The sequence below is a fragment of the Malania oleifera genome, chromosome 7, assembly GCF_029873635.1.
Source record: "Malania oleifera isolate guangnan ecotype guangnan chromosome 7, ASM2987363v1, whole genome shotgun sequence".
Lineage (NCBI taxonomy): Eukaryota > Viridiplantae > Streptophyta > Magnoliopsida > Santalales > Ximeniaceae > Malania > Malania oleifera.
In genome coordinates, this window is record NC_080423.1 from 97441311 (window position 1) to 97468658 (window position 27348).

Here is a 27348-nt window from a genome sequence, read left to right on the forward strand (position 1 = left end):
TGTAAAATTTGTTGCAACTAATCATGTCTTGTTGAGATGGCGACAGATGAACAATCATATTTGTCAGGATGGACATTTGCTTGAAAGCCTACAAACTCACAAAGCCTACATGACCATGACAGTTTGAAGCTGGAGACTTGATTCTTGGAAAGCCTCATGTCAACGAAGAAGATCAGTATAGATAGAAGTGCAGGAGCCCAACCCTTCCGTGAATGAAGATAGTAGTCAGAGATGTAGTGAAGATCCTTGTAGATAGAGTCAACAATGATGAAGGTTGTCAACATCAACACTTGGTTTGGAGAGGAACAATGGTGACAAGACAAAAGACTTCCAGCATCTCGCACACAGAAAATCCAAGAATTTACAAACTTCAAGACAACAATAGCAAAACCTAAAGATTGAAGTATTTTTACAACAATTCGACGAGGTTGTGGATAGAATGAGTGGGGGAGAATGTTAGGGGGTGACAGTGTAATGGGGATTTAATGGGGTAGGGAGATGACTTTACATGTATTCTCCAGGGATTTGTAAATGAATATCAAATTACTTGTGTCATGGCTTGTATAGTGTTCTCTTACTTGAATAAAATAAGTAGTCTTTACTTTATCATTGAGCATGAATGTCTCTTACCTTCCTATCCCATCGGTGTCCATACTGATATTTCATGATTATAAGTGGTTGTCGAAACTTATGCGATGCTCACGTTTGCAAATTTGAAGGGGTGATTATTGACCGATTCTGTTGAGGGAGAGCCTCGACGAGTGCTGCACGGCCCCTTAGCCGAGTCTAAATTAGGGGTCCGTGACACTAAGGAATACAATTTTCTATTTTCCTCACAAGATACAAGTTGGTTGGTGCAACATGGTGAAAAACAAAAACAGAAATTTAAAAACAAAAACAAAAACAAAACAAAATATGACAATGACAACAACAACCCTCCTTTTTTCCTCTCTTATTTGCTCTTCTTTCCTCTTTGTCAACCAATCAAGAGGAGCAAAGAGATCATTTCTTTTCTCCTGTGTATCCAACAATGGAGAATAAAGGACAGTTGATAGAATCAAAGAGAAATTTTTTGGCCTGAAAATAAGTGTCTAGCCTGAGCGTGAGCCACTGGAATTTAAGGTTTTCTCTGTTTTAGAGAAGAAAATATACCAAAATGAATAATGTTTCTCAGGCAGCAAACCATCCTCATACTTCAACATGCTGCCATTTTTTATTCAGGCTTCTGGCACGTGATAATGGAGAACTTGATTAGATCCTTTTTGTATCCTTCAATCATCAATGGCATCACCAATGCCCCTTTAATGGTTTTCCATCCTGGTAACATTTAGACCCATTCCAAAAAAAGACGGGTTGAGTGATGATGCAAAATGCAAATTTTGATTCTTTCTTTTCCATTTTTTCCCTTCTTTTTGTTCTTTCTATTAAATTTTTTTTTTTAAAATTGATACATGCAAATTACTTCAATCTTACCACTGCGCAGCAGCGACACAAAGCCTTTCCATGTCAATGCAGAGCGTATCACGGCAGGCCAAAATGGAGCAACATATTCAGACCAATCGTCTGTCTTTATATCCTGCATAAGAATTTAGGAGTTTATATATATGGGGAAGTAACAGATCACATCAAATTGGAACTTGGATCGATTAACTTATGGAGATAAATCTTGGTTACAGGATAATTACTTTCCACATGATCGGGGTAAAAAACAATACATGACTTAAGATGAGCTACTGAGCCCAAGGTTTAAGTGAAGTTTGGCAAATTGAAAGAGTAGCCACCTGGAGAGAGAGGGGCTGGAGTAATTTTACGTAATCAGCTGTAGAACACCAGGCTGGAAGATAATAAGCATTGCATATCTTGTTCAGGAGCACTTTTTCCTCTGGCCGTAATGATTCTTCAGAAGGAGCAAGATCCCTATGGCACCATGTTACAATTATTATTTTGGCTCCTGGGGCAGCAACTCGAGCCAACTCACGAACAAACTAAGAGAGAGAGAGAGAGAGAGAACAAGTGAACCATAATAACACAATTATACTATGAGAATTAAGGCGTGCATGCCACTATTCTTCTAACCTAGATTAAATAAAATGGCAATGAATCCAACTAAATCCTAGTAAAGATTATAAGCAACCTTTTGTTTGTCAGGCATGTGCTCTCCGCTCTCCATGGACCAAACCAGATCAAATTGTCCTTCAGGAAATGGTAGCTCCAATGCATCTGCAACTTGAAACGATACCTGCAGAAGGAGACCACACCATTTTTCAAGAGGTTCCATACTTCCATCAAAGAGATCTACAGAAAATTAATATTGTAAATGAAATTTTTTAAAAATGTAATCATCATAAGAACCAATTATATATGCCCTAACAATGAATGTGATAATCATGCTTCCAGTGATCAGATGTTAACGTTAATTCACTGGGTCGCTATTCTCAGAGAATATGCAAATAAGTGATTAACAGACACATTTCCACACACCCCCCCCCCCCCCACCCCCACATTTTCCAACCAGTTCATGGAATGTGCCAAAAATTAAAATAAAAAAGAATTGGCATGCATCAGGGATTAATACAGAAAAAAGCAGAAACTGCAACACCAAGAATTACTATGCCTGCAAAGCAAGTCATAGAAGGCCTAGATAAATGAAGTATATGACAGTGAGATCGTACAGGAAATACTATTCAAAACACAGCAATTTAAGGAGCATTTTTATGATCTAAATACCATTAAACAGATAAAAACAAGTCTCAGGAAAGGATTGTCCTACTTCTAGGGAAGCATAAAGGCCAGAAGAATATAGCCCCAAAGAATTGGCTTCAGCATTCTTTCAGTAAAATGCCAACAAACTTTCTAAGAACCATCACAAACCTTCCCTAAGGTTAATTTCCAGCATGGTGAAGACACTATTACAGAAGCATCAGTAATATCTAAGAAAAATACAGGTAGGTGTGCAGAAAATTGGTCTATGTTTCTGACATTCACATTTGATAAAGTTGAAAAATAAAGCTCAGAATGTGGGCAATCAGAAAGCTCACACACCCTGTCAGCTAATCCTTGAGCAGCTGCAAGAGCTTGAGCCCTGTTGGCCTGGACAGGACTCAAAGTGATGCCTTCACATTTGGCTCCATATTTCCTTGCTAGGTATCTTGAGCTGCCTCCAATTCCGCACCCGACATCAACTATGCTTCTGGGCCTCTTCACTGGATGCTCTACACACAAATCATGAGGAAATGTTTTTAGATGAAGCCTAGGAGTCCAAAAACTTGGCACCAATTTCTCCTGTTTTGACTCACAAAAATTTGCTCCAAACTCTCATTAGTACAATTAATTTCTCCCAAAGCCTCTATTCACTAAAGAGGTTATTAAAGAAATACTCCGCATAAGATTGACTATGCATTTGATAATATTTTTAAGCATGCAGACTAAAGATAACGGATTAGATTCTAATTAACAGAAAAAGATCAAGTTAAACTACAATTATACCATATCAGATTGGCCTACAACCAAGGCCTTAAATTTTGATTTTGATTCAAATTTCGAAGCTCCAAAAGTACGGAAATTTCGACGTAAATTTCAATTTTAATATCAATTTCGATTTTGATTAAAAAAAAATGGAAATTAATAGTAAAGCATGGAATTCTTTTATGAAGTTTTATAAATGATTAATAGACATAATAAGTTTTAGGACTAATATTACAAGTAAATACATTTATGTTGTGTATGAGGTGGAAAAGTTGTAATATAATATGTATAAGATAATGTACATTAAACATATTTAGTGAATCAATTGAAACAAATGAAATACATAAACCATTTAAATATTATTTATTATACAAATAATGATAATTTAGACATGAATGGTTAAATAAAATGCCATTGTAAGTTTATTTTTTCATATAATTTCAAAAGCACTTGTAATAATCTTTAGTTTCGATAAACAATAAATAAAATAAATAAAGAGAGAAATTTCACTTCACCATATCTTTCATTTGAATTCCAAGGAAATTTCATTGCATAGTTCAAATTTTGACAAGATTAGCTAAAATTTTTGAGATTTCGATAAATTTCGGATGATTCGTTGAGATTTCGACGGAAATTATGCAAGATGGAAATCAATTGCCATTTCGATTTTGAGGGTGACAAAAACCAGAAATTTCAACAGAAATTTTGACAATTTTGTGGAAATTTAAGATCATGCCTACAATGTAGCCAAATAATGCACTAATGAGGAGAAGTGAGCTAGTTAATATTAGTGGCAGTAAAAAGGGTAGTGTCAGACCTATGATAACACAAAATGAAAGAGTGAATAAGGATTTAACAGCCCTCCATCTATCAGCGTATATTGCCAAAGACCGTGCTCTCAAGATTTACATACCTGACCCCACCTAGTGGGACTTAAGGCTTGGCTGTTGTTGTTGCATCTCCTGGACCTGCTGCCACAATAAATTCTTTGGGGTGAACCCTTCACAATTTTAAAATGCATCGTGACCAGCGGGGGTTCCAAACCCACATATATAGCTGAAACCGTTCTCCTCCCCAAGTGATGTGGGACTCTCCCCACCCCAAGATAATAATGCTTTTGGGCTGTTTGTCACTCGAATTTGACATAGTGTATACCACCCACCTACCAAGACTTTCCGTTCTTGGTAAGTGTCATCACCACACTCCCTGTTGAGATTCTGCTCTAATACCATACTGTAACACCCAGACTCATTACAACGAGTAATGTGGTACTCCCTGTTGTTTTATTGTATGCTCAATGTTATTTTGACGCACATATTACACCAAAAAAACTCACCCAACATATTTTGCTGCAATATTTTCAAGCTAAATTAAGTTGATCAAATTTAGAGGCAAAATTAGCTATGCATCCTTTGGACCTAACTATGTTCCATGACCTGATCAATTGCTGCTTGCAGGAGAAATGGGTAATGATCTGGATGTGATCCACTAGTATCTTATTATTATATTTTACTTTCATTCATGGCATCTTGTTAACCAAAGTCCAAATTTAGGAGTGCTTGTACAACAAGAGCAGTCATATCTTTAAGTCTCACAAACTGGGGTCCATTTTGTGAATCCTTTTCTTCCATTCTACTGGATTTTGGGCAATATCCTAGAAAATTATTTACTAGTCCAAGTTAGTCTAGGTCTACCCCCCTCCTTTCCCAATACCTTTTAACATCAACAAAATAGCTCTTTCCCACTAAGTGTAATTTGATCTATGTTGCAAGTGCAAAACCATTTTAGCTACCTTTCCCTTATCTTCCACAGACTACAGGTACTAGTTACCCTGGATGCTTGTACATCCTGAAAAAATCTGATATCAAGGCATTAAGTTATCTTATTATTTCATCCCAATCATCAGATGAATAAAATCAGTGTATTTGGAAGAAATGGACTATGATTTGAGGCTGCTAAGTCCAAACCCATTTTGTGAAGCTTTCTGTCATGCAGATATAGGTTTTGGAAAAATTCTTGAATGCATGTTTAGCACCCAAATCTGTGAATTTGATAAATAAATTGTATTTTGCAATCAACATAACCGAAGATTTAAGAATTTGTGTTCCAAGAATCCAAGTGCCATTGTTGAGATGCCCTTGTCAACAGCAGCAGCAGCAGCACTGCCATGTTCATCATCTTTAAAAGAAAAGGTGTGCCTGGACCACAAGGCTCCCCACTTTGTGAAGGTAGAGAGATGGCTATCACTTATCATAGTGTACGCAGTCTTACCCCTGCTTTTTATGCAGAGACGCTGTTTCCTTTGACTCAAACCTGTGACCAACTGGTCAAAAGGAGTAACCTTACCATTGATCCAAGGCTCGCAAATATTAAAAACTAAAGAAAGCAAAGGCCCCAAAGCACTGTCTCTCCTGAGACATCTGATAAAATTGGAACGGAGAATGCACTGTAGCACCAGAAACTATATTGCACAAGGAACTAAAAATGCAAAAAAGAAAATTACTATCTTGCCACTGATTATAAAATTGTCCCACGTAGGACACACAATTATGACCTAATGTAACTATATTATGTTTACACATTTGCACCAGGTCAGACCTGCAGCACGCACCCCTAGGACTGGACGCTGAAACATTTGGAAGGGTCCAATCTCTTTATGGGATATTCTACATAGTCTCAGCTTGGCAGGCACGAATCAGCATTCATAAAGAGAGTCCTGACTCTCTTAGGCAGCTCAAGTGTCCTACATTTGTCATTTGTGCATTTGTGTCCCTTTTCATCTATCATCTTCACCATGTGTCACCACCCTATTGAATCAGTCAACAATCTATGTCATTCTCATTGGTTGAGACCCAATGGGAATCAAATCTTCTCCCATCCTTAAGCCAGAAATGCACAGATTTCTATAGTCTGGAACACAGATTCTTAACTGAAGCAAAGACATGGGCTAAGGAGTCCTTAACAGCCAGACTACTCTTCCAATGCCACCCTAGAGGGCTGAAACAAGACTATTGCCATGCAATGTAGCACCAACCCACAACTCACCCTCAGAGTCCTAAAGGAACCAAGGACCCCCAACCTCTTGATAACTGACGTGAAAAGGCATCACGCTCATCCTCTCCCTGCTTGTTTACCTTTTCGCTACAACCATCTTTACTACCACTATTCTCATTAGCATTGTTTATCTCAAAGCCTCTATCAAAAGTGTCGCCTTTGTTACATGCAAAACCCGCCTTTTCGCTGCTCCTACCTCCTCTCAAAAGTTGCTCCTCAAAATTTTTTTTTTCTTTTCCCACCCTCAACTGGGGGAATTAGTGCCAAAAGTGATCTCCTCAATCCTAGTAATCTGCATTACCAGTAGTGTCGGTCAAGTTGTCTGGAGGAACAGCTACTGGGCAGGGTCTGCCTGCAAGTACCTCCTATAAAAAGCAAGAAAATAGTCAAAAAAAAGTGCTGTACATACATGTTGAAGTGTGAGAAAAGAAAAAGATGTACCACAAGCATAAAAAATTGCTAGTACAGGCTTTCTTGACCCGCACATCCTGTGGTGGGGATCAAAAGCATTCTCCCTTGCTAGCTAAGAAAAAAAAAAAAACCCCTCAAGCGCTCTGCTTACTCACCACTCTATCATTCTGCCTCTTCTTTAGTCTTTAGAGAGATGAGGGTGCCTTAAGGGCTGATGATCCCTGTATACTTCAATAAAGCAATAAATCACTGAAACTCACGCAAGCAATCATCCTAATAGGTGACCCCCCCTTCTGTGACACCGTCATTCAGGGGTGTACAAAAATTACTGAATAACCAAAAACTGGACTGAAGCCGAACTGTTAAACATTTGGCCACAGTTTTTCAGTTTTGGTGTTCAGTGTTCGGTTTTGGTTTCTCAATTTCAAAAAACCTATTTTTGGTTGTGGTTTCAGTTATATAGGGAAACCAGACCAAAAAAACTGAATAAACTGAAATATATGTTTTGTCTAAAATTTTGGCCCAATATTTAACTCTCAATTATTAGCTTTCCAATATTATTATATACTAATATTACTGTAGTTAGAATATACACCAATACATTTACAGCGGAAGAGTGGGAAGGGTTAGGGACATTTTATACAAGAGGATGAGTGCTCTTCTTTGATCTTTTACTGATGTGGGACAAGATCCTCAAAAGGAATGAGGAAGCCCAGCCCTCACCTAGCCTTCACGCCTTCAGCCTTGATGTCTTCTCCCACATTGGTTGCCATCAATTTGGTGGGGCCTTCTCCTTTTATAAAGGCAGTTCTCCTACTTCAAGCAGAGTACTCAACTTGGGCTGCAGCAGGATTAAATTGTTGCTTGGCCCACCCTGTTTAAGGCCCATTGAACTTCTGAAATTGGGCCTGTTGTATTAAGTAATTTAATTTCAGTCCAGTTCGGTTAGTAACCAAAAACCGGACAGAAGAACTATAATTTTTTTAACCAAGCTGTTGGTTAACAGTTCGATAATGGTTTGCAATTATATGAACCGATCAGTTTCAGTTCGATGTTCAGTTTTACACAAAATCGAACTGATAAAAACTGAGTATACCCCTCACTCCTTCCCAAAATATGTGGCAACCTGGCCCTGGACTGGATGTCTCTCTTCCTACAAATCAGAAACTGCTTCGAACGATCAAAAACATTGCATCAGAATATAATCTCCCATGTTATCACCTTGCACCCAATCTAATGTGCTATAAGGTGTGAATTGTATAACTGAAAAGACCTCTCATCTTGGTGCAAACAAATTACATCTATATCATGGAGGCACACATCTTGGATAACTCCAAGTGAAGAGGTCCAAGTCTGGATCCTCTACAATTTCTTGACCAATATGATGTCAAGTGATAAATACAACAAGACTTTCAAAGCCAAGAAGTTGCCTACATATGGACAGAATGTTAAATTGATAGGTGTACGAGGTTGAGAGAATTTAAACCATGACCAAAAATTAAGAGTACCCTCCTTAAATTGAAGGCAAAAGGGAGAATTGCATTTGGGAATGCACCTTCTAAACATAAGTCGTCTTTACAAAATGATTCATTGACTGTACAACCATTTTGTGTACAAATCTTACGTAAAACAATATCTTTTGCTATTTTATTTTATGTTTTTTTTTTTAAAAAAAAAATGAAGCTTTATTAAGAGAAGGAACAATACACAAGGAGGACAAGAAACCTCATACAACAAAACATAATAACAAAAACAGAAATAAAAAATGACAAAAGCATAAAAGAAACATATGTTCAACAAGGCCTTCCAATCACATCAAAAATCAGAGAAACCAAAACAGCTAAACCAACTAAAAGAATCCACAGTGAGGCAAAAAAACATGATCCTGCAACAAATCAAATCAACGGATAAGGAATGATCATGAAAAATATGAGCATTTCTCTCTTGCCAAACAACCCAGAAAACACAAACTTTCATTAGGTCTTCTAATCAACATATTGTCAGTGTTACTTTCATTAAGGACAAAAGCTAAGCCTAAGAGACAACCTTAGAGGGAATTCTTAGCTTTCTACAAGTGATTAGGAAAGGAAAAGGAAATAAAAATAAAAATTACAAAAGAACAAACCAGAGGCATCCAAAGTTCAAATTCTAACATACTAACAATAGGAAGAATGAGTAGCATCTCAGCCTCCCTATCATCGAGATTTCTTTGACAATAAAAAAGCCCAGGGAATACAAACTTCATAAAAAATCATAAACAAAGAAATAAGTGCCCCCCTGTAGGAAATTTCCTCCCTCGTCTGGGCACACTCAACGGACAAAAGTTGCCCTCTTTGCAGTAATAGCGTGCCTATCAACTTGATTTTTCTATGAGAGAGATGACTGCCTAATCCTTCCAGATATCAATATTTCCAGAATCTCTCTCAAAATCAGTTCACTCTAACTAGAACATGGAAACCGTCCAAAGTAAACCCAATCTAACCCCACACTATTAACCGTGTATATGTGGAACTGATCCAACATGTTAGGACATTTTGCCACAAGTTCTTATCTTTATCTAGTTTTTTTTTTTTTTAACGAAAACCCCAACTTTATTAATAGCCCTCACTTATGTCGGAGGAAAACCATGGTTACAAATAAGCCACAAGGGAATTACAAATAACTAACAAAACCCACCCAGGCACCAAAACCACAACAAGCCTAACAAAACTTGAATCATTTAACCAACTTTCAAAACAAACAAACACAAACCAAAAAAAAGAAACTTGCAAACCGAAGACCAATACCTGCAAAACAAAAACCCAAGGAAAACATAGAAGAGCCAAAAGATAACAATTAAAGACGAAGGCTTGGAATACTCATCTTATCCGTACAAATTAGACCTCTTATTTTACTCGGCAAACCTACAAAATATCTCATCGTGTTACCTCCCTCGCCTTGACGGGTCAAGTAATCTGCCACTTGATTACCTCCTCTAAATTGGTGCTTTATAGAGAACTGAAGGCCTTGTAGCTCCTCTAACAATTCCCAAAAGTCCCATAAGTACCAGGAAGAGCAAATTCCAGATGTGATCCATCCCACCACCAATTCCGAGTCGCTTTCAATACAAATATTCTGATATCTCAACTCTTTACAGAGCCGAACACCACTAGTAAGAGCCTACAACTCCGCTCCAAAATTTTCAGAGAAAGCGGCCTTAATATTACCTGATGAGTTGCGGACGATACCACCACCACCACAAGAACCCATATTTCCTCTACAAGAGTCATCTATATTTAGCTTCAAACAACCTACAGGAGGTTTTTCCCAGACTACTTTTCAAGGAGTTCTAACCTTCGGAGTTATCATTTTCACTTGGAACTCTTCCAATAAATTCTTATCAATAGCAGGCAAGGAACCCTTCACGCCTTCTGCAATTTTTGCGAGCCAAAATCTCACCAATAACCAAACTGTGTTTCCCAACTCATACTTATCTTCCATGTGGGCTTTACAACGTCTGAGCCAAAGTCTCCAAGAAATTATAGTACGTAACAAATCGATGATCGTACCTTTTTGGGTTGAATTTTTGGCACATCTGAAACATCTACTAATTTTCACCCCTAAGGTTCATCATCAAAATTTAGAATTCCCAAGAGCAACGCAACTCTCTTCCAAACCATACTTGCGATGGATCCCGTATTCAGAACATGATTAAGAGATTCCTCTTTTTTATTCACGCAACAGTTGCAACAAGAGACCATATCAACTCCTAGTTTCCGCACTCTCTCATCTACAGGAAGACATTGGAACATGGCTTTCCACATACACATGGATACTTTCTTAGGTAGTAATTTATGCCAGACCCACTCCATCCATGGGTACTGCTCCCCTTTAATTCTAATCACCTCCCAAGCCGAGGCAGTTGAAAATTTTCTTTTAATGGAAGGCTTCCAAATAAACACATTAGACCCCACTTTGTACTTTATAGATGACAACAAAATCTCATCCGTTTTGGGGACCCCAAATCTTTCAGCATATTTGTATCCCAATTCTCAAACTCCCAACAGTCTTGAATCTTAAGTTCAGGGTGCTGGACCGTGTAAGTACACTCCGCAAGGGGACCACTGCTCAACCACTTAACGAATCAAAAGGAAACCTTTCCTTCTCTAACCTTCACATAAACATTCCCATAGACCTTTGGAAAGACCTTTAAGATTGTCTTCCAAAATCAAGAGCCCATAGGAGTATAATTGATTGAAGCCATGTGACCTTATTTAACGTATTTAGCCTAAAAGAACCATGTCCAAAGATTATCTACCGTCATCAGTCTCCAAGCAAACTTCATGTGAAAAGATCTTTGAACATCATTAAGGTCCCTTACGCCAACACCCCCTTTATCTAGGGGTTTACAAAGCTTTTGACCAAGCACACCATTTCATTTTCGACCAGAAATCAAAGGAGCCCCAAGGTACATCATTGGAAAATTTCCTTCCGCAAAACCCGTCAATTGTAAAAGCCCTCTTCTTCTGGAAATATTGATCTTGTTGGACAAAAAGAGAGCAAATTTTTCCTTGTTGATTAATTGGCCAGACCAACTTTCATACAAATCCAACATCTTCAAAAGCATCCTCAAGGATCTCTTTTCTCCGTTAGCAAAAACAAGCAAGTCATCTGCATATAATAAATGCGAGATTAAAGGAGCTCCCCACGGAAGATAAAAATATCCAATCCTGCCTTCCTCAATTTTTTTTTTATAATAATCTAAAAAGTATTTTTTCTATCAAAATAAATAAATATGGAGAAAGAGAATCACCTTACCAAAGGCCCAATGAGACTTGAAAAAACCCCTATATGTACCATTCATCATGATCGAAAACCATGGGGTCTTAACACATTCTGCTATTAAGTTAAAACATGACTAGAGAAGCCAAAACCCTCCAAGACTCAAATAAAAAATCTCCAGTCAAGCCTATCATAAACCTTTGCCATATCCACTTTTAAAACTACATTTCCCCCTTTACTCTTTTTGTTGATTGAGTGAACCATTTCCTGCGCCAGAGTAATATTTTCAAAAATACTTCTACTAGGGAGAAAAGCCCCTTGCTCTGGAGAGATAATTCTATTCAGGCAATGTGTCAATCGACCTACAATAATTTTTGAAAAAATTTTGTATGCGACAGAACACATGCTAATTGGTCTAAACTTTTCAAAGCTTCTTGGATCCTTCAACTTAGGGATAAGAACAAAATACATAGACGTGAAAAATCTGGAAAGAGGCGCTCTAGTGAAGAATTCCTTGGCAGCTTCCAACAAATCCTCTTTAACGAATTCCCAACAAGATTAGTAGAATCCTGATCCATAGCCATCGGGACCTGGACTACTATCTTTTGGGATAGAATTTAGAGCTGTTTTCAGCTCCATTTCCAAAGGATCTTTGACCAAATACTCATTTTCTTCATCTGTTATCTCCCAAGAGATAAGATGGCTCAAATCAGGTAATACTCTATCTTTATCTAGTTGAATGTATAAACTAGCACTAAGAAGTTTTGCATCCAAAACCCCTACATGTCTCAATTTCTCCTCACAGTTGGGACTCTAAATAATGCGGTGCACCAATATCTCCAACAAGTATAGGTGGTCCCTGGCACTCCTAGTGGAAGCTCCCTTCTCCAACTTGTATTTTGGCACTAAACCCTCCAAAATATAAAAGCGTTGGTCAAGCTTTGGCTTTAACATAATCAGGCATAGTGCTGGCCTTTGCTAGCTTGGCTCGAACCTTTTGTTCTTGTTCACCCCTCCTAAAAAGGAATTGCCTAAGATCATGAGGTCCTACCATTTTTCCTACTTTTGAGTGACTAGAGAACTTCAACAAGTCAATAATTACCTCGAGCCTTGCTCTCTTGTCGCTTGGCAAACCTCCTCCAAATGAAGAGGTGATTTATCCAGGCAAGAATCTCCTTATTTGTTCCCCATTGCCCTGCAGAGAGAAGCCACCCTATACAATTCAAACTTTCTTCATTGCAATCCTTGCATGCATCATGTGTCACTTGTCAGTTGTCACACGTCCCTTTTCATCCGTTGCCCTAACCATGTATCATCCCCCCATTAGGCAAATAATCTATCCCCTTCTCATTGGTTGAGATATGACATGGCATTCTCTCTTATTAGAGGATGAAAACCCACAAATGTCTCTCTAATATAAAATGCCTCTAGATTCACTCTAGCCACTAGAATTCCTATGCCTGCTACATCTCATGCTTAACCTTCCAAAGGATTTCCAAGTTCTCCTTTCTGAGCCTTCTCTAGAACACCTATTACTTTTGTAGCGCGCAAGTCAGTGTCACAGTTCGAACACTTCACACCTTGTGAAGGGCCATGCAGTACTAGTTATAGCACTCTTGCTTAACTAATCAGCCAAAAGTATACAATAGTTTTGATCATGGTCTTAAATTTTCACGAAATTGTCGAAATTTCCGATTTCCATCACCCTCGAAATAGAAATGGCAGTCAATTTCCATCTTGCATAATTTCCATCGAAATCTCAACGAATCATCCGAAATTTATCGAAATCTCGAAATTTGTCAAAATTTTAACTATACAATGAAATTTTATCAGAATTTAAATGAGAGATGTAAGAGTGAAGTGAAATTTCTCTTTTAATTTATTTTATCGAAACAAAAGATTATTACAAGTTCTATTGAAATTATATGAAAAAATAAACTTACAGTAACATTTTATTTAGCCATTCATGTCTACATTATCATTATTTGTATAAGAAATAATATTTAAATTATTTATGAATTTCATTTGTATTAACTGAATATGTTTAATGTGCATTATCTTACAAATATGTTTGATACCCATACTATTTTACAACTTTTCCACCTCATACAAAACAAAGATGTATTTAATTTGTAATATATTAGTCCTAAAATTTATATTATTATGTTTGTTAACCATTTCTAAAGTTTCACAAAGAATTTCACGCTTTACTACTAATTTCAGTTATTTTTTCAAATCGAAATCGAAATTGACATCGAAATTGAAATTTTCGTCGAAATTTCCGTAATTTTGGAGCTTCGAAATTTGAGTTGAAATCGAAATTTAAGACCTTGGTTTTGATGAAGTTTAAAAACATTGACAGTAAAATTCTAATTACTCTCGTGAAGAATATTTCACCCTCATTACAAATGTTTGTGTGGAAATATATACAAGTATACAAAATCTATTCTAGGAATGAAAGTTAAAAATAAGCCTAACTGTTACAAAGCTTTAACTCATGATTTGCCTAACTGTTACAAAGTTGTAACTCGTGATTTGCCTAACTATTACAAAGTTTTAACTCATGATTTGCCTAGCTGTTACAAAAAGTTTCTGGCTGTTACAACCAGATTTTCAGCCTAATAATCAAGTTGTATGATCTTGTGCTTGATTTGAGGAGTCATCCTTTATACGCCCCCACAAGATGGAGCTGCCATTGGCTAAGCCAATCTTGTTTTTGAGAGAATTAGTGTGTTGTCATGACAAGGGCTTTGTCAGTAAATCTATGAGTTGATCTTGAGTGTTGACGTGATGAACATTGAGAATGCCATGTATAGCCATATCACAAACAAAATGTAGATCAATCTGAATATGCTTCACCCAAGAATGCTGCACTAGATTAAAACTGAGGTGAGTTGCACCCAAATTATCACATAACAGTTTCGGTGAAGCTTTCACTAGTAAACCGAGTTCTTTGAATAGTGATAGCAGCCACACAATTTCTGAAGCAACATTTGCAAGGGATCTATATTCATCTTCAGTCGACGATCTTGCAACAGCTCTTTGTTTTTTTGAACTCCAAGATATGGGGTTTGATCCAAGAAAGCTTATGTATGTGGAAGTGGATGTATGATCATCAAGATTGCCCACCCAATCAGCATCGGAATATGTTGTGAGATCAAAACTGGAATTTTTTTTATGTGGATGCCTTGAAATATTGTTTGCTTCAAGTAATGGAGGAGTCTCTTTGCAGCTGCCCAAGAGTTACTGTGGGTTTGTGCATAAACTATGAGAGTTTATTTATTGAAAAACAAATGCCCGGATGGGTGAGAGACAAATATTGGAGACCTCCAATAACACTTCAAAACTCTATACTATCAAAAGATGTCGTCCCATCAACCAACTTTAGAGTTGTGCTTGTGGACAGCGGAGTAGAAACTTCTTTAGCACCCGTCATGTTGGTTTTAGATATGAAGTCCTGAATATATGTGTTGTGAGAGGAAGAGACTGGATTTAGTTGAAATGACTTCCATTCCTAAGAAAAAATGAAGCTGGCCCATGTCCTTTAAAGAGAATCAAACTCCAAGTTGTTCAATGATATAAGGTACAAAGTTCATGTCACTGCCAGTGCTAACTAGATCATCCACATATACCAAGAAATAGCACAAAACAAAATTGTGGTTATATATGAACAAAGAGGAGTCCACTTTCGAATTTTGAAACCCAAGATTCATGATTGCCAAATTTAGAGCCAAGTACTAGACTCAAGGAGCTTGTTTGAGACCATAGATGGCCTTATTTAACTTGCAAACATGTTTAGGTTTTGAGACATCTTTGAATCCCGGGGGTTGAACCATATATGCGGTTTCAGTCAACTGTCCATGCAAAAATGCATTGTTGACATCAAGTTGTCTCAAAGGCCATCCCTGCATCACTGCAACTGTCAAAATAGTTCTAATAGTAGCAAGATTCACAACAGGGCTAAAGGTTTCCTTGTAGTCCAACCCAGGATGTTGATTATAACCTTTAGCGACAAGCCTCACTTTGAAACGATCAATAAACCCATCAGCTTTGCGTTTTACATGGAATACCCATTTGCAACCCATTGGTTTACAGTTATTTGGTGGGGGAACCAATTCTCATGTACCATGGCGCATGAGTGCAGTGAGTTCTTCTAACATTGCTGTTCTCCAGTGTGTTTCATGGAGTGCTTGGGCCACACAACTTGGTTCAATGGTATTTGGAATGGGATGTTTGGTTGTTGAATTCAATTGTTAGGGTTTATGGATGTTGTTCATTGATCAAGTGGTCATGGAGTGGGTTTTGGTAATTTGTTGTGCAGGTAAGTTGCAGGAAACAGATATGGGATCTATGTGCAAAGTAGTGTCGTGTGTAGGACACAAAGGAACATAGTCTAAATTTTGGGAATTAGAAGAAGAGAAAACAGAGGCATTACCTGGAGGTGATGCGGAAGTGTTATCCCCTGCCGTAGTCACTAGTGGAGGTTGCGGTGGAGATGGCACGTTGATGAGTGGAGCAGCTGCCAAGGACGACGACGACTCTAAGTTGTCATGAGGACCATTTTGGTTTTCATCGAAGAGGACATGCCGAGAGTGATAGACTCTTTTGGTTTTTGGATCAATGCATTTGTATGCATTTTGGTCCGAAGAATAGCCCATGAACAAACAGGGAATGGCTTTGGGCTGAAGTTTGTTGGTATTGTAAGGCCAAGTGAGTGGAAAACATAGACAACCAATTTTTCTTAATTTGAGATAATTTGGTGTCTATTTAAATAATGTTTCAAATGATGATTTGTTGTTTAGAAGTGGTGTTGGTTGACAATTTATAAGGTATGCAGCAGTGGAAAAAGCATGGGACCAATATTTCAAGGATAGTGAAGCATCATGTAATAGTGTGAGGCCACTAAGTGACGGTGATGACGCTTGGAAACACCAATTTGTTTTGGTGTATGAGGGGCAGTGGTATAATGGCTTATTCCATGGATAGAAAAATATTTTTTAAAAGCCACAAATTCACCGCCATTATCCGAATAAATGCTTTTGATTTTTGATTGAAATTTGGTTTCAACGAGATGTTTAAATTGAGGAAATATTGTGCTAACACCAGATTTTTTTTCCATAGGATAGAACCAAATATATTTTGTGAAATGATCAACCAAAATCAAATAATAACGAGATCCGTCAATTCTAACAGAATTAGAGGGGCCCAAAACAACAGTCTAAATTAAGTCAAGTGGTGCATGACTTTGAAGACTAGGGGGTTGAAATGGTTGTTAGTGTGCTTTATTGACGGAACAAGAAGTACAAAGTTGAGAAACTTTTGCTTTTATTATGGGAATAGAAAAATAGTTGACAAGATGATGAACAATTTTATTAGAAGGGTGTCCAAGACGTTTGTGCCACCCATCAATGGACGTCCGTTCATGCATGTTTGCAACAATATTTGGAGAAGATTTCACCATCGACTCTGGTAGGGTGTAAACACCATTTTCATATGCACCTTTGAGTAGAACCGCCCCTGTGGTCTAATCCTTAACAAGAAAAAAAGAATGATGAAATTGAAAAAAAACATGGTTTTGAGTCGTAAAATGATGGACGAAAATAAGATTTTTCCATATATTAGGAACACAAAGAGTATCATTTAAATGAAAAGTGCGTGTGGGTGAGTGAAGAACCAATGAACCAATGTGTGAGACATGCAAACCTGAACCATCACTAATTACAACCTCGTCAGTGCCATTATATTCAGAATGAATTGATAAATTAGCCAAATCACCAATGATATTGTGGGATGCTGCCAAGTCAATAAGCCATTTTGTGTCTTGGGCTGGTAATGTTGAGGTACAGTTTGTCGTTGCTTCAGAGAACTGCAAACGGGAACAGTATTTGGCATATGTGACCTAATTGATCACAGATTTGGCAGTTTGGTGTGCAAAGGAGTTGTCTAGTGCGCTTGTTTTTCCGATTGTCTCATGGGCCACCACTGTTTCGGTACTGGGCTGATGAAGAGTTTTGCTGTTGAGACAGGTTGTTACAGCTAGACCCATTTTGCTTTGAGAAGCCCTTAGAGCTGAGACCTCCAGAAGAAGAGTTGGAACCAGGTCGTCGATTGGAGTAGTTGGCTGAGGCGACCAACTACTTAGATATAGCTTCAAGACTTCGCAGGTAGGCATCGTGACCTACAAGAAGGTCATGTAATTCCTCGAATGTAAGTGGGCGTTCCCGTTCGCGAATAGAGGCTGCAATTTCGCGGAAGTCAGCTCCCAATCCATTTAGTATGTAGAGTGCGAGATCATCTTCAGAGATAGGATGATCAATGAGGGAAATTTCATCTGCAAAAGATTTGACGGTGTGCAAGTATTCTTGAACCGTCTAATTTCTCTTCTTTATCAAGGTGAGTTCCTCTTTAAGTTGCATTGCATGAGTGCGGGATTTGCTCGCATACATGGTGTGTAATTTTTGCCATGCTTCTTAGGAGGTTTTGGCAAAGGAAATGAATGGTGTTATGGTGGTGGTCGTTTATGTCTTATCCAATGGTTTCTTTGAAGGATTGTTGTATTTGTGTGTGGCTCTTATACTTGGTGGAGTCCATAAACAAAGGAAGAAAAGCATATGGTTGAAGTTATTGGCACTCTGCAGTAGGGACTCGTCGACGAGGAGATACCAAGAGCCAGAAAATCTCAGAAATTCAAAGACTCGTCAATAAGTGCCCTGCTCTAGTCGACGAGTGGACTTCTCTCTTTCGTCGACAAGTGCCATGCTCATCAGAGAGTGCTCTTGGGGCTGCAAGGAAAATTTCAAATTTTGAATATGAACATTGTGACGATTGGGGATTAGGAGGGAAGCCTCCGTGGGGTTATTAAATATACTATTCTAAGTATATTGTAGTGAGAAAGAGAGGGTGAGAGAAGGAGAGAAGACCATTGTATGCCATTGTAGTGTGTATCTTTGATTTTCATAGTGAAACTCTTTCCTTATTGCTCCCGTGGATGTAGGCTTTGCCGAACCACATAATTCCTGGTGTCGTTGTTCTTATCTTTGCTTTATTTATATTGCTATGACTGTGGAATGATTCTGGATTTATCATTTAGATTGTTGCAAGTGTATGTTTGAACATTTACAACAATATTATCATTCCACTGTGCATTGTTTAAGAGGCGTTAATTTCACAACAAATGGAATCGGAGAGACGTTGTAATGGCCTCTGCATTGAAGGATCTCTTAGTGCAACAATGTATGGTGAAAGTTTTATACAAAATTCAACCGGATAGCATAAATGCAGCAACTTGGAATAAATTGGGAGCAATCATTTGTCTTTGTTTGGCTAAAAATATGTTGTATCACATCATGGATGAGAATTCTCCGGTATTAGTTTGGCGAAAACTGAAATGCCGATATATGTCTAAGGTTCGTCAAAATCTGCAAGTGTAGTGAAGAAAAATTCAGAATGTAGTGATAAAGATATGCTATGTGTTTCATCGGGTTCGGAGTGCCTCATGGGTGATTCTTAGATCTTAGACACCCGATGCTTTTATCCTAGAAAATGATTTGACACCTACAGGTCAGTTTATGCTGGTTGTTTTTTTTTTTTATGGAAAATGATATTTCATGCAAAAGATTTGTTATTGGAAATGTCAAAATCAGAATGTATGATGGTGTTGTAAGAACCATATGTGATGTAAAGCATAAACCGGGTCTAATGAAGAATGTTATTTTATTGGGTACTTTAGACTATAATGGATATTGTTATAAGTCTTAAAGTGGAGAAATGAAAGTGTGTGAAGGCAACTTGATAGTGATGAAAAGAAAAAAAGTAGCGGGAAATATCTATGCACCGTAGGATGTTACGGTTGTAGGTGGAGTTGCAACTGTTGAATCTGAGTCAGATATCTTGTGACATATGCGGTTAAAGCATATGGGTGACTACATGTTTTTAGATGTTTGGAAATCGATGATGATAGCATCAGGGGATAGACATATGTATTTCGTGAATTTATCACAAAGGGTCTTGGTGTACTTCATGCAGTGGTTGAGGCGGATAACCAGACCGGGAGAGAGATTCTCAAGTCAAACATTGGGGTTGAGTACGCTGGTTTTGTTCAAGGAGTTTTGTGAGCAGGGCATATCATATGCAGGACTTGCAAGGTACTTCATGGTGAAGTCAGTGAGTATGACGCGTTTCTCGTGTAACCGATTGTCAAAGGTATCACTATATGGAAAAGTTGCAAGTAAATTGTGAACAGATTTTGCGGTAGACTACTCGGTTGTGAGTGGATGTCCACTGGTGCACTATTATAGTGATGGAGGATCTAGGCTTGATGTTATGTTTGGACAGTACACTTTTCTGGGGTATAAGAAATGTGGGTTCAAGCTGGGTGATCCTATGGCAAATAAAGGGGTGATCGAGGACATGGATTTTTTTGATGATGTCATGGATCAGCGTACTCAGGTTAAGGAAGAGAAACAAATGCCGCTGCAACAGCAAAAATCATGTTAAGGTGGAGTTAAGGAATCAGGGCAGAAATGTGCGGAGTTCTATCTCGGGCCAACAGTATCACGGTATGAAGGGGCATGTGATGCAGGTGGAGCAACAAACTCAGGGCAGGAATGACATACTTCATATTGCAGGGAGTTTTAGCTCGGGAGACTAGCAGAATCATGGTGGGCCCATGTGCCCTATCAAACCACCACTCAGGTATAAATTTAACATTCTGGTGTTTCATGCATCCATTACTATCAGCAGCAAGGTCTCTACTATTTTTAAAGTTATAATACATGACAAAGGGAAAAATAGAAGGCTAAGTGTTATGGTAGAGAAAATGGATGTATTACATATGTACCAGGTGTGTGAGTTGATGAGACTTCCAGTGTGGAAGAGGGTGATAGTATGCAGTCGAGTGATGTATCTGTTGTGTGTGAATGACATGTTATTGGCTAGAAATGCTTTAACTGAGGCTATAAGTTGGGAACTCCGTTGAAAGTTTTTGACATGAATGTGTTTGGTACGGTCGAGATGGGTCTTGGTTTGTTGATTCGCATGGACAAAATTGTAGGGAGATTAGTGTTATCTCAAGATGGTTTTGTGAACAGAGCTATAGGGAGATTAGAATTATCTCAGGGTGGCTTTATGGATGGAACCGCAAGGAGACTTTGTTTACTGTCTCAAGGGGGTTCTGTGAAGAATCATTATGGAATGTCTACCACTCGGTACCTAAGGATGGATTGTGATGTCCGAGATATGTCAAAGGTCCCCCATGATTGTGCAATAGGGTGTTTCAGCAGGCAACATAGTGAACCGTTAGTTGTCAGTTTTGTTGAATACTATACAGGGGGCTTTGGTGATATAAGGCTTGCAGCAATTTTTGTGTTTACTGTTGTGGGAAGGTCTTGTTGGAATCCTAGGGTGAAGTCTTCGGGTGATGCATCTACAAATATATCGGGGTTGATGGTAGAAGCTAAAACTACCATTGGTAAGTTCAAGCAGCGTTGCTTGGACTTGGTGCATGTCTCCAAGTGTTAGAAAGAAGACGGTCCCAACTGAACGTTCTAAGGTCAAGGTGGAGCAATCAGATATGTTTTTCAGGTTCTCCTAAGGGGCATACAATCCCCAAGGTGGAGATTGTTATATTTGTGTGTGGCTCTTATACTTAGTGGAGTTCATAAACAAAGGAAGAAAAGCATATGGTTGAAATTATTGGTGCTCTGTAGAAGGGACTCGTCGACGAGTGTGCCTCACTCGTCGACGAGGAGATACCGAGAGCTAGAAAATCTCAGAAATTCAAAGACTCGTTGACGAGTGCCCTACTCTAGTCGACAAGTGGACTTCTCTCTCTCGTCAACGAGTGCCCTACTCGTCGACGAGTGCTCTCGGGGCTGCGAGGAAATTTTCAAATTTTGAATATGAACGTTGTAACGGTTGGGGATTAGGAGGGAAGCATTCGTGGGGTTGTTAAATATACTACTCTTAGTATATTGTAGTGAGAGAGAGGGTGAGAGAAAGAGAGAAAATCATTGTATACCATTGTAGTGTGTATCTTTGATTTTCATAGTGAAACTCTTTCCTTATTACTCCCGTGAATGTAGGCCTTGCCGAACCACATATTCCTGGTGTCGTTACTCTTATCTTTACTTTCTTTATATTGCTATGGTTGTGGAATGATTCTGGATTCATCATTTAGATTGTTGCAAGTGTATGTTTGATCCTTTACAACAACATTATTATTCTGCTATGCATTGTTTAACAGGCATCAATGAATGGTGTTATGGTGGTGGTCGTTGATGTCTTATCCAATGAGTTCTTTGAAGGATGGAAGTGGAGATATCAGTGGAGTTGGGACAAGGTTTATCACTAGTAACATACTCAAGTAGATTATACCCAATTAGGAGGGCTTCAAATTGGGCATGCATTGAGGGAAGGTTGAAGGTGTGAGTTTTTCGTTTATTTGGGTAGTGATATTGAGAGCAATAAGAGGGATCTCTGTTGGAGAGGGTGGAGTTGTGATCAGGTTCTCGTGGGAGAAAGGCTCTCTTGATACCATAATGAAGTTTGAAAATATTGACAGTAAAGTTCTTATTACTCTTGTGAAGAATATTTCACCCTCATTACAAATGTTTGTATGGAAATATATACAAGTATACAAAATCTATTCTAGGAATGAAAGTTAAAAATAAGCCTCACTGTTACAAAACTTTAACTCATGATTTGTCTAACTGTTACAAAGCTTTAACTCGTGATTTGTTAAACTATTACAAAGTTTTAACTTGTGATTTGCCTAATTGTTACAAAAAGTTTCTGGCTATTACAACCATATTTTCAACCTAATAATCAGGTTGTATGATCTTGTGCTTGATTTGAGGAGTCATCTTTTATAAGTTTCACCATATGAACAAATTATCAACCATTGAATACAAAATAAAGCACAAGTAGTAAACAAGTATGAAAGTAGACAAGAGTCACGTCGTAAACGTTAGCAAGGGAGGCAAGTAGGCTAAACACATTTACAAAATCTAGTGATTTTTACAATGACTCATGAACGTTCATCCTCTCCTAAAGAGCTTTATACGCTATTCTAGCTTTGATACTAGGAAACATGAAACTAACCGAAGAGTCATACACCTACGTCTATGGCATTATCCTACTCAAGGAATAAAACCTATACTACTTTTTACTTGATGGTTACCCATCCCAATGTACACAAGACAATTGATCACAAGCATGGATAATGCCCTCAACAAGCTTGGCTCGTGACATGTAGGCTCTCCTCCCCTTTCAAAAATCCACTTACAAGAATTAACCACCCAACGAAATCCTCCTATTCGTGAAACATGACACTAATTTATGTATCTAATAACTACGAATATTTAATAGACAAAGTACACCAAAAAGAAAAAATTTGGAGCATCTTTATGGATAGCATCACTATATCCATAAATGTAAAAACCACTAACATGAGTGATATGCACAAATAATATTTAACAAGTGTCTATTTTTGCACAATGCCATCTATAGAATAGTCATAAGGCAATTAGATTTAATCATAGAGATGTCCTAACCCCACCATTCACGTGATAGGAAAAACCTTAGGCACGTTACATAATTTGATACATGTAGTTCCAAAACAGCAGAGGCTTTGCATGGAAAGGAAGGATTTGCAAATTGCATCACTTATAGTTCTCATTTTTTGTAAATTCAGTGCTTGGTATGCAAGGAAATAGAATTATCTTGAATCATAATCCTGAAAAGAGTACATTTTTTGGGTCACAAAACTAACCAAATTACTCAAATTTGGTGAGAATTTGTGAGAATTGAGAATGACATACCCCACCCTCCTTCAAATGTTCCTTTGAACAAGGGATAAAATAAGGAGGAAAGGGAAACAAGTCAACAATTTTTTTTCCATTTGTCATACCAAAGAAAAGAATTCAATAAAAGTCATTTATAATTCTATCCATTGTATTTCTAAATTAATTGCGAGCTTGTGTTTACGAGTGTAGACTACATGCGTTGGGTTCCAATTTGTATGAATTCAGCCAGACCCAAGGTTTGAGCTCTAATGTTATATTTGGGAGCTTGGAATGTGAACCTAGATTCACATTTATATATATATATTTGGACAAAATATAATTCAAAATTTTAGTCACTCGAGGCCTACAATGATACAATCTACTTAAGGTTGTATACGGGAGTAAGACTTTTAGACCGCAGTGTTGGATTTGTATAGATCCATCTTAACAAAATTCAATATAATTTTGTGTTTCGTTGTTCTCAAATTCACGCAAACTCAAATCTAATGCCCAAATTTCTAGCTCCCAAACACCGGGTAGGCTCCCAAAAGCGGTGTGAGTTGAATTCAATTTAACCGAGTTGAATTAAATTCTATTTGAACATGATCCCCACAGTGACACCATAATCAACCATACTAAATTTAATGAGGCCCACAAAATCAGGTATGGTAAGAAAGAAAATTCCAAATGCCTACATTTCTAAGACTAATGAAATTTGCTCAAGCGAGAACAAGCGTTAACCACATATAAGTGTTCAGGTACCCGAAAGGCCGGCGAATCGGAGCGCTTCCTCGACCATGCGAATCTGCGCGAGCCGGTGATCGGTGACGTAGGCCTGCACGTGCGTGTCGTAGAAGCCGTGGTGCATGTGCTCGCCCCATATCTCTTCCCATATCCCCGACGACCCGTCGTAAAACTCAGCAATCCCCTTCTGCAACTCTCCATCCGCAGCACGCGCCGCCGATGAAGCCACCGCGCGCACCGCCGCCCCCCGCCAACGGAGGGGAGAAACCCAGTCGCACTTGCGGGGCCGGCCCAATCTGTCACACGTGGGAAGAACGCGGCGGCGCAGCCGGGGAGAGGCCCAATCGCACGTGCGGGAGAAGGTGACGCCAGACATTCTGGCCACGGCTGGACCCAATGTTCTGTTTCTGTTTTTGGTATTGTTCAGAGCTGGAGCCTTGAAGGGGAGCCACCGACCCTCACCCTGTTCAGCTAAAACCTTCGTTTTCAATCATTAGGAAAAAAATAAATAAATAAATTCCTTCTTAATCATTTTGATCCTGTGCAGAGAATATGAAATTTTTCGTTTTGCGTGCATAACAAAATACGGTAGATAAGAAAAACTAAAAAATCAAATCATATCACAAAACTGAACCAATCTGAATCCACAAATTGGTTCATCATTTTTTCCATTGGGTTTCGCATCAAAATTTTTAATTTTTTCATTTATGGATTCAGTTAGATTTAACTCGGCCCATTTAATAATGATGATTAACCGAATCAAATCGATTATATGTTATATATAATTTTAATAGTTTGAATTAAAAAGACAATTATATATTGATGCTTAAATTTTGATAATGAATAAAACAAAATTGCAACAATGTACCATTTTAGCATGAAATTAAACAATACATTGAAACACATAAAATAGGAACAATATTTAAATATAATTTTTTCTATGTTTTTAGCACAATTAATTGCTAATTAAATTACTTAAAAATAGATTGATTCAATCAACAATTTTAATAGTACAAAGGAATTTTTTTTAAAAAAAATTAAATCTGCTTACTCAAAGGCGAAAATTTTTACCATCCTGAAGGGAGGTTAGTAGTAGGACTCTTTTCTAATGGAGATCCAGCTATCAAGTATTAAAAGAAAAATGGATGAAAAGAAAATAGGGAAGAAAAGAGGGAGAAGAAGATGAGTCCTAATACAAATAATAGGTATAACTTGTTTTTAGTGAGATTAATTGTCATATATATGTATTTCGATGATTAGTTTTTACAATGATATCATAATTTAATTTAGCACATTATGATAAATTCATATGAATAATATAATATGTATGTAGTACGTAAAACTTTACAAAATATTATGGGCATATATATGTAATATAAATTTATTTGCGCCGAATCAATTTAAATGTAAAATTATTGAGAAAAATAAAATACATATATAAATCATAAGAATATTGAATGAGAATTTAAAATGTAAAATTTGAGCAAAATTTAAATATTTTATTTTATAACACATGGAAAGTTTGTAAAGACCTGAACCCGAGTGAGTTCCTACATATAAATTTTTCAGCGAACGCAATAAATTTCATTTATTTTTATTACTAAAACACTAATTAGTTCCATTACAAATATATGTCTCAAATATTAAAATTAAATTTTTTAAAATTTTAAAATACACAAACATATTCTAAATTGTATTATGTTAATTTTTTTTTTTATTCTACTCTACTCTTTGTACTCCCACTCATGCACCTGCTACTCCTGATTTCTTATATGCTCTTCCTAGTTATCTGAAATGTAAAATAATGATTGGAGTGAAATGACGCTCAGTAAGTAAATAAAATTATTATTAGTGTGTGACCAAAATGAACTTTCTTAATATTATAATTTAGTAAAATAACATTTAATATTAAAAATTCAAGATTGCATTTAAAATAAGTGTAAATTCAAAAATTTTTATATAAAACTTTTACCATAAATTATAGCAATAAAATTTTTATAACTATACACTGCAACTATTAAACTGAACTTGTTAACTTTAAAAACTGTAATTATGGTATTTAATTATATACATATATACTTTTCCTTATACGTTTTCTTTAGATAATCATTTAGGCACAAAAATAGTCATCTCCACATAAACATATATTTTTCCTTCAAATCTTTAATAACTATGTTCACATAATTATGTACATATACATATACTGTAAAAATTTTATTTAAGTATGTTAATCGTAAGTCATGTTTACCCATATTACTGAATTGTGCGGTTCGAAAACTGGAGTTAGACGGCTAGCTGGCCGGTCAAACTAAATCAACGTATATCATCATTAAGAGAGATTTTTCCTACTAATTATTGGTTCGACTCAGCTGTGTAAAACTACTCTATAAACAGTGTGAGTGCACTCTGATTTATTTAAACTTTAAGTTAAGGTACGGAGTATTCATAATTTTTTGTATCTTCAGAACCATAAAGGGGTTTAGAAAATATCTTATTATATAATTTATATAATTAAAATAATATCATGAAGATATTATTTTTACTCATATTTTCATAAAATACGGAGCGTAAAAATAAACTCATGTTATCTTTACTCATATTTTCGTGAAATATGTAACGCAAAAATAAATTCATGCCACATGATTTTCGTATTAAAAATATTTTTTTAAATAAAAATTAATGTTATAAAATACTCGAGAGGTTTAGAATATTTTTTAACTCAATAATAAATACAAGTATATTAAAAATAAAATTGATATAATTAAATATACATAAAAATAAATTCAAAAAAATTATAAAAAATAATTAAGATAATCAAAATTTACTTACCCTGACTTATTCCTGTGAAACAATCACACTCAACTTTTAACTCTTATAAGAGTGAAATTGAAAAGAGGGAAAAAAATAAAAATTTTAAGTATAATAAAAATTCTTCAAATGCCACTCAATTTTTTTCTCACTCTTCTTTTCTTTTTTCCGTTTCTTTCTCATTTCTCTTCAGTTTTTTATTCTTCACAACTCCTTATATAGCTCATTTATTTATTTGTTCTTTCATTATCAACGAGCATAAAAGAGGAAGCATGGGAGTAAATGGGAGACATTAATTATGGGGATAAGGGAGACGTGATGA

The 27348-nt window shown here is 37.0% G+C and overlaps 1 protein-coding gene and 1 long non-coding RNA gene across 2 annotated transcripts; both read right to left on the reverse strand.

The window, feature by feature from the left end:
* Positions 1-916: 916 nt before the first annotated feature.
* Positions 917-24838, reverse strand: LOC131159274 (gamma-tocopherol methyltransferase, chloroplastic). The gene is made up of 6 exons (XM_058114024.1): positions 24237-24838; positions 3043-3212; positions 2135-2239; positions 1782-1985; positions 1474-1576; positions 917-1317 (listed from the first exon to the last, which is right to left on the reverse strand). Exons 1-6 carry the CDS (start codon positions 24592-24594, stop codon positions 1214-1216), a joined length of 1044 nt encoding a protein of 347 aa, XP_057970007.1. The 5' UTR covers positions 24595-24838; the 3' UTR covers positions 917-1213.
* On the reverse strand, positions 5947-7430 carry LOC131159275 (uncharacterized). Its single transcript, XR_009137773.1, has 2 exons — positions 7086-7430; positions 5947-6884 (listed from the first exon to the last, which is right to left on the reverse strand). It is a non-coding gene; the product is annotated as an uncharacterized LOC131159275 (long non-coding RNA).
* Positions 24839-27348: the final 2510 nt, after the last annotated feature.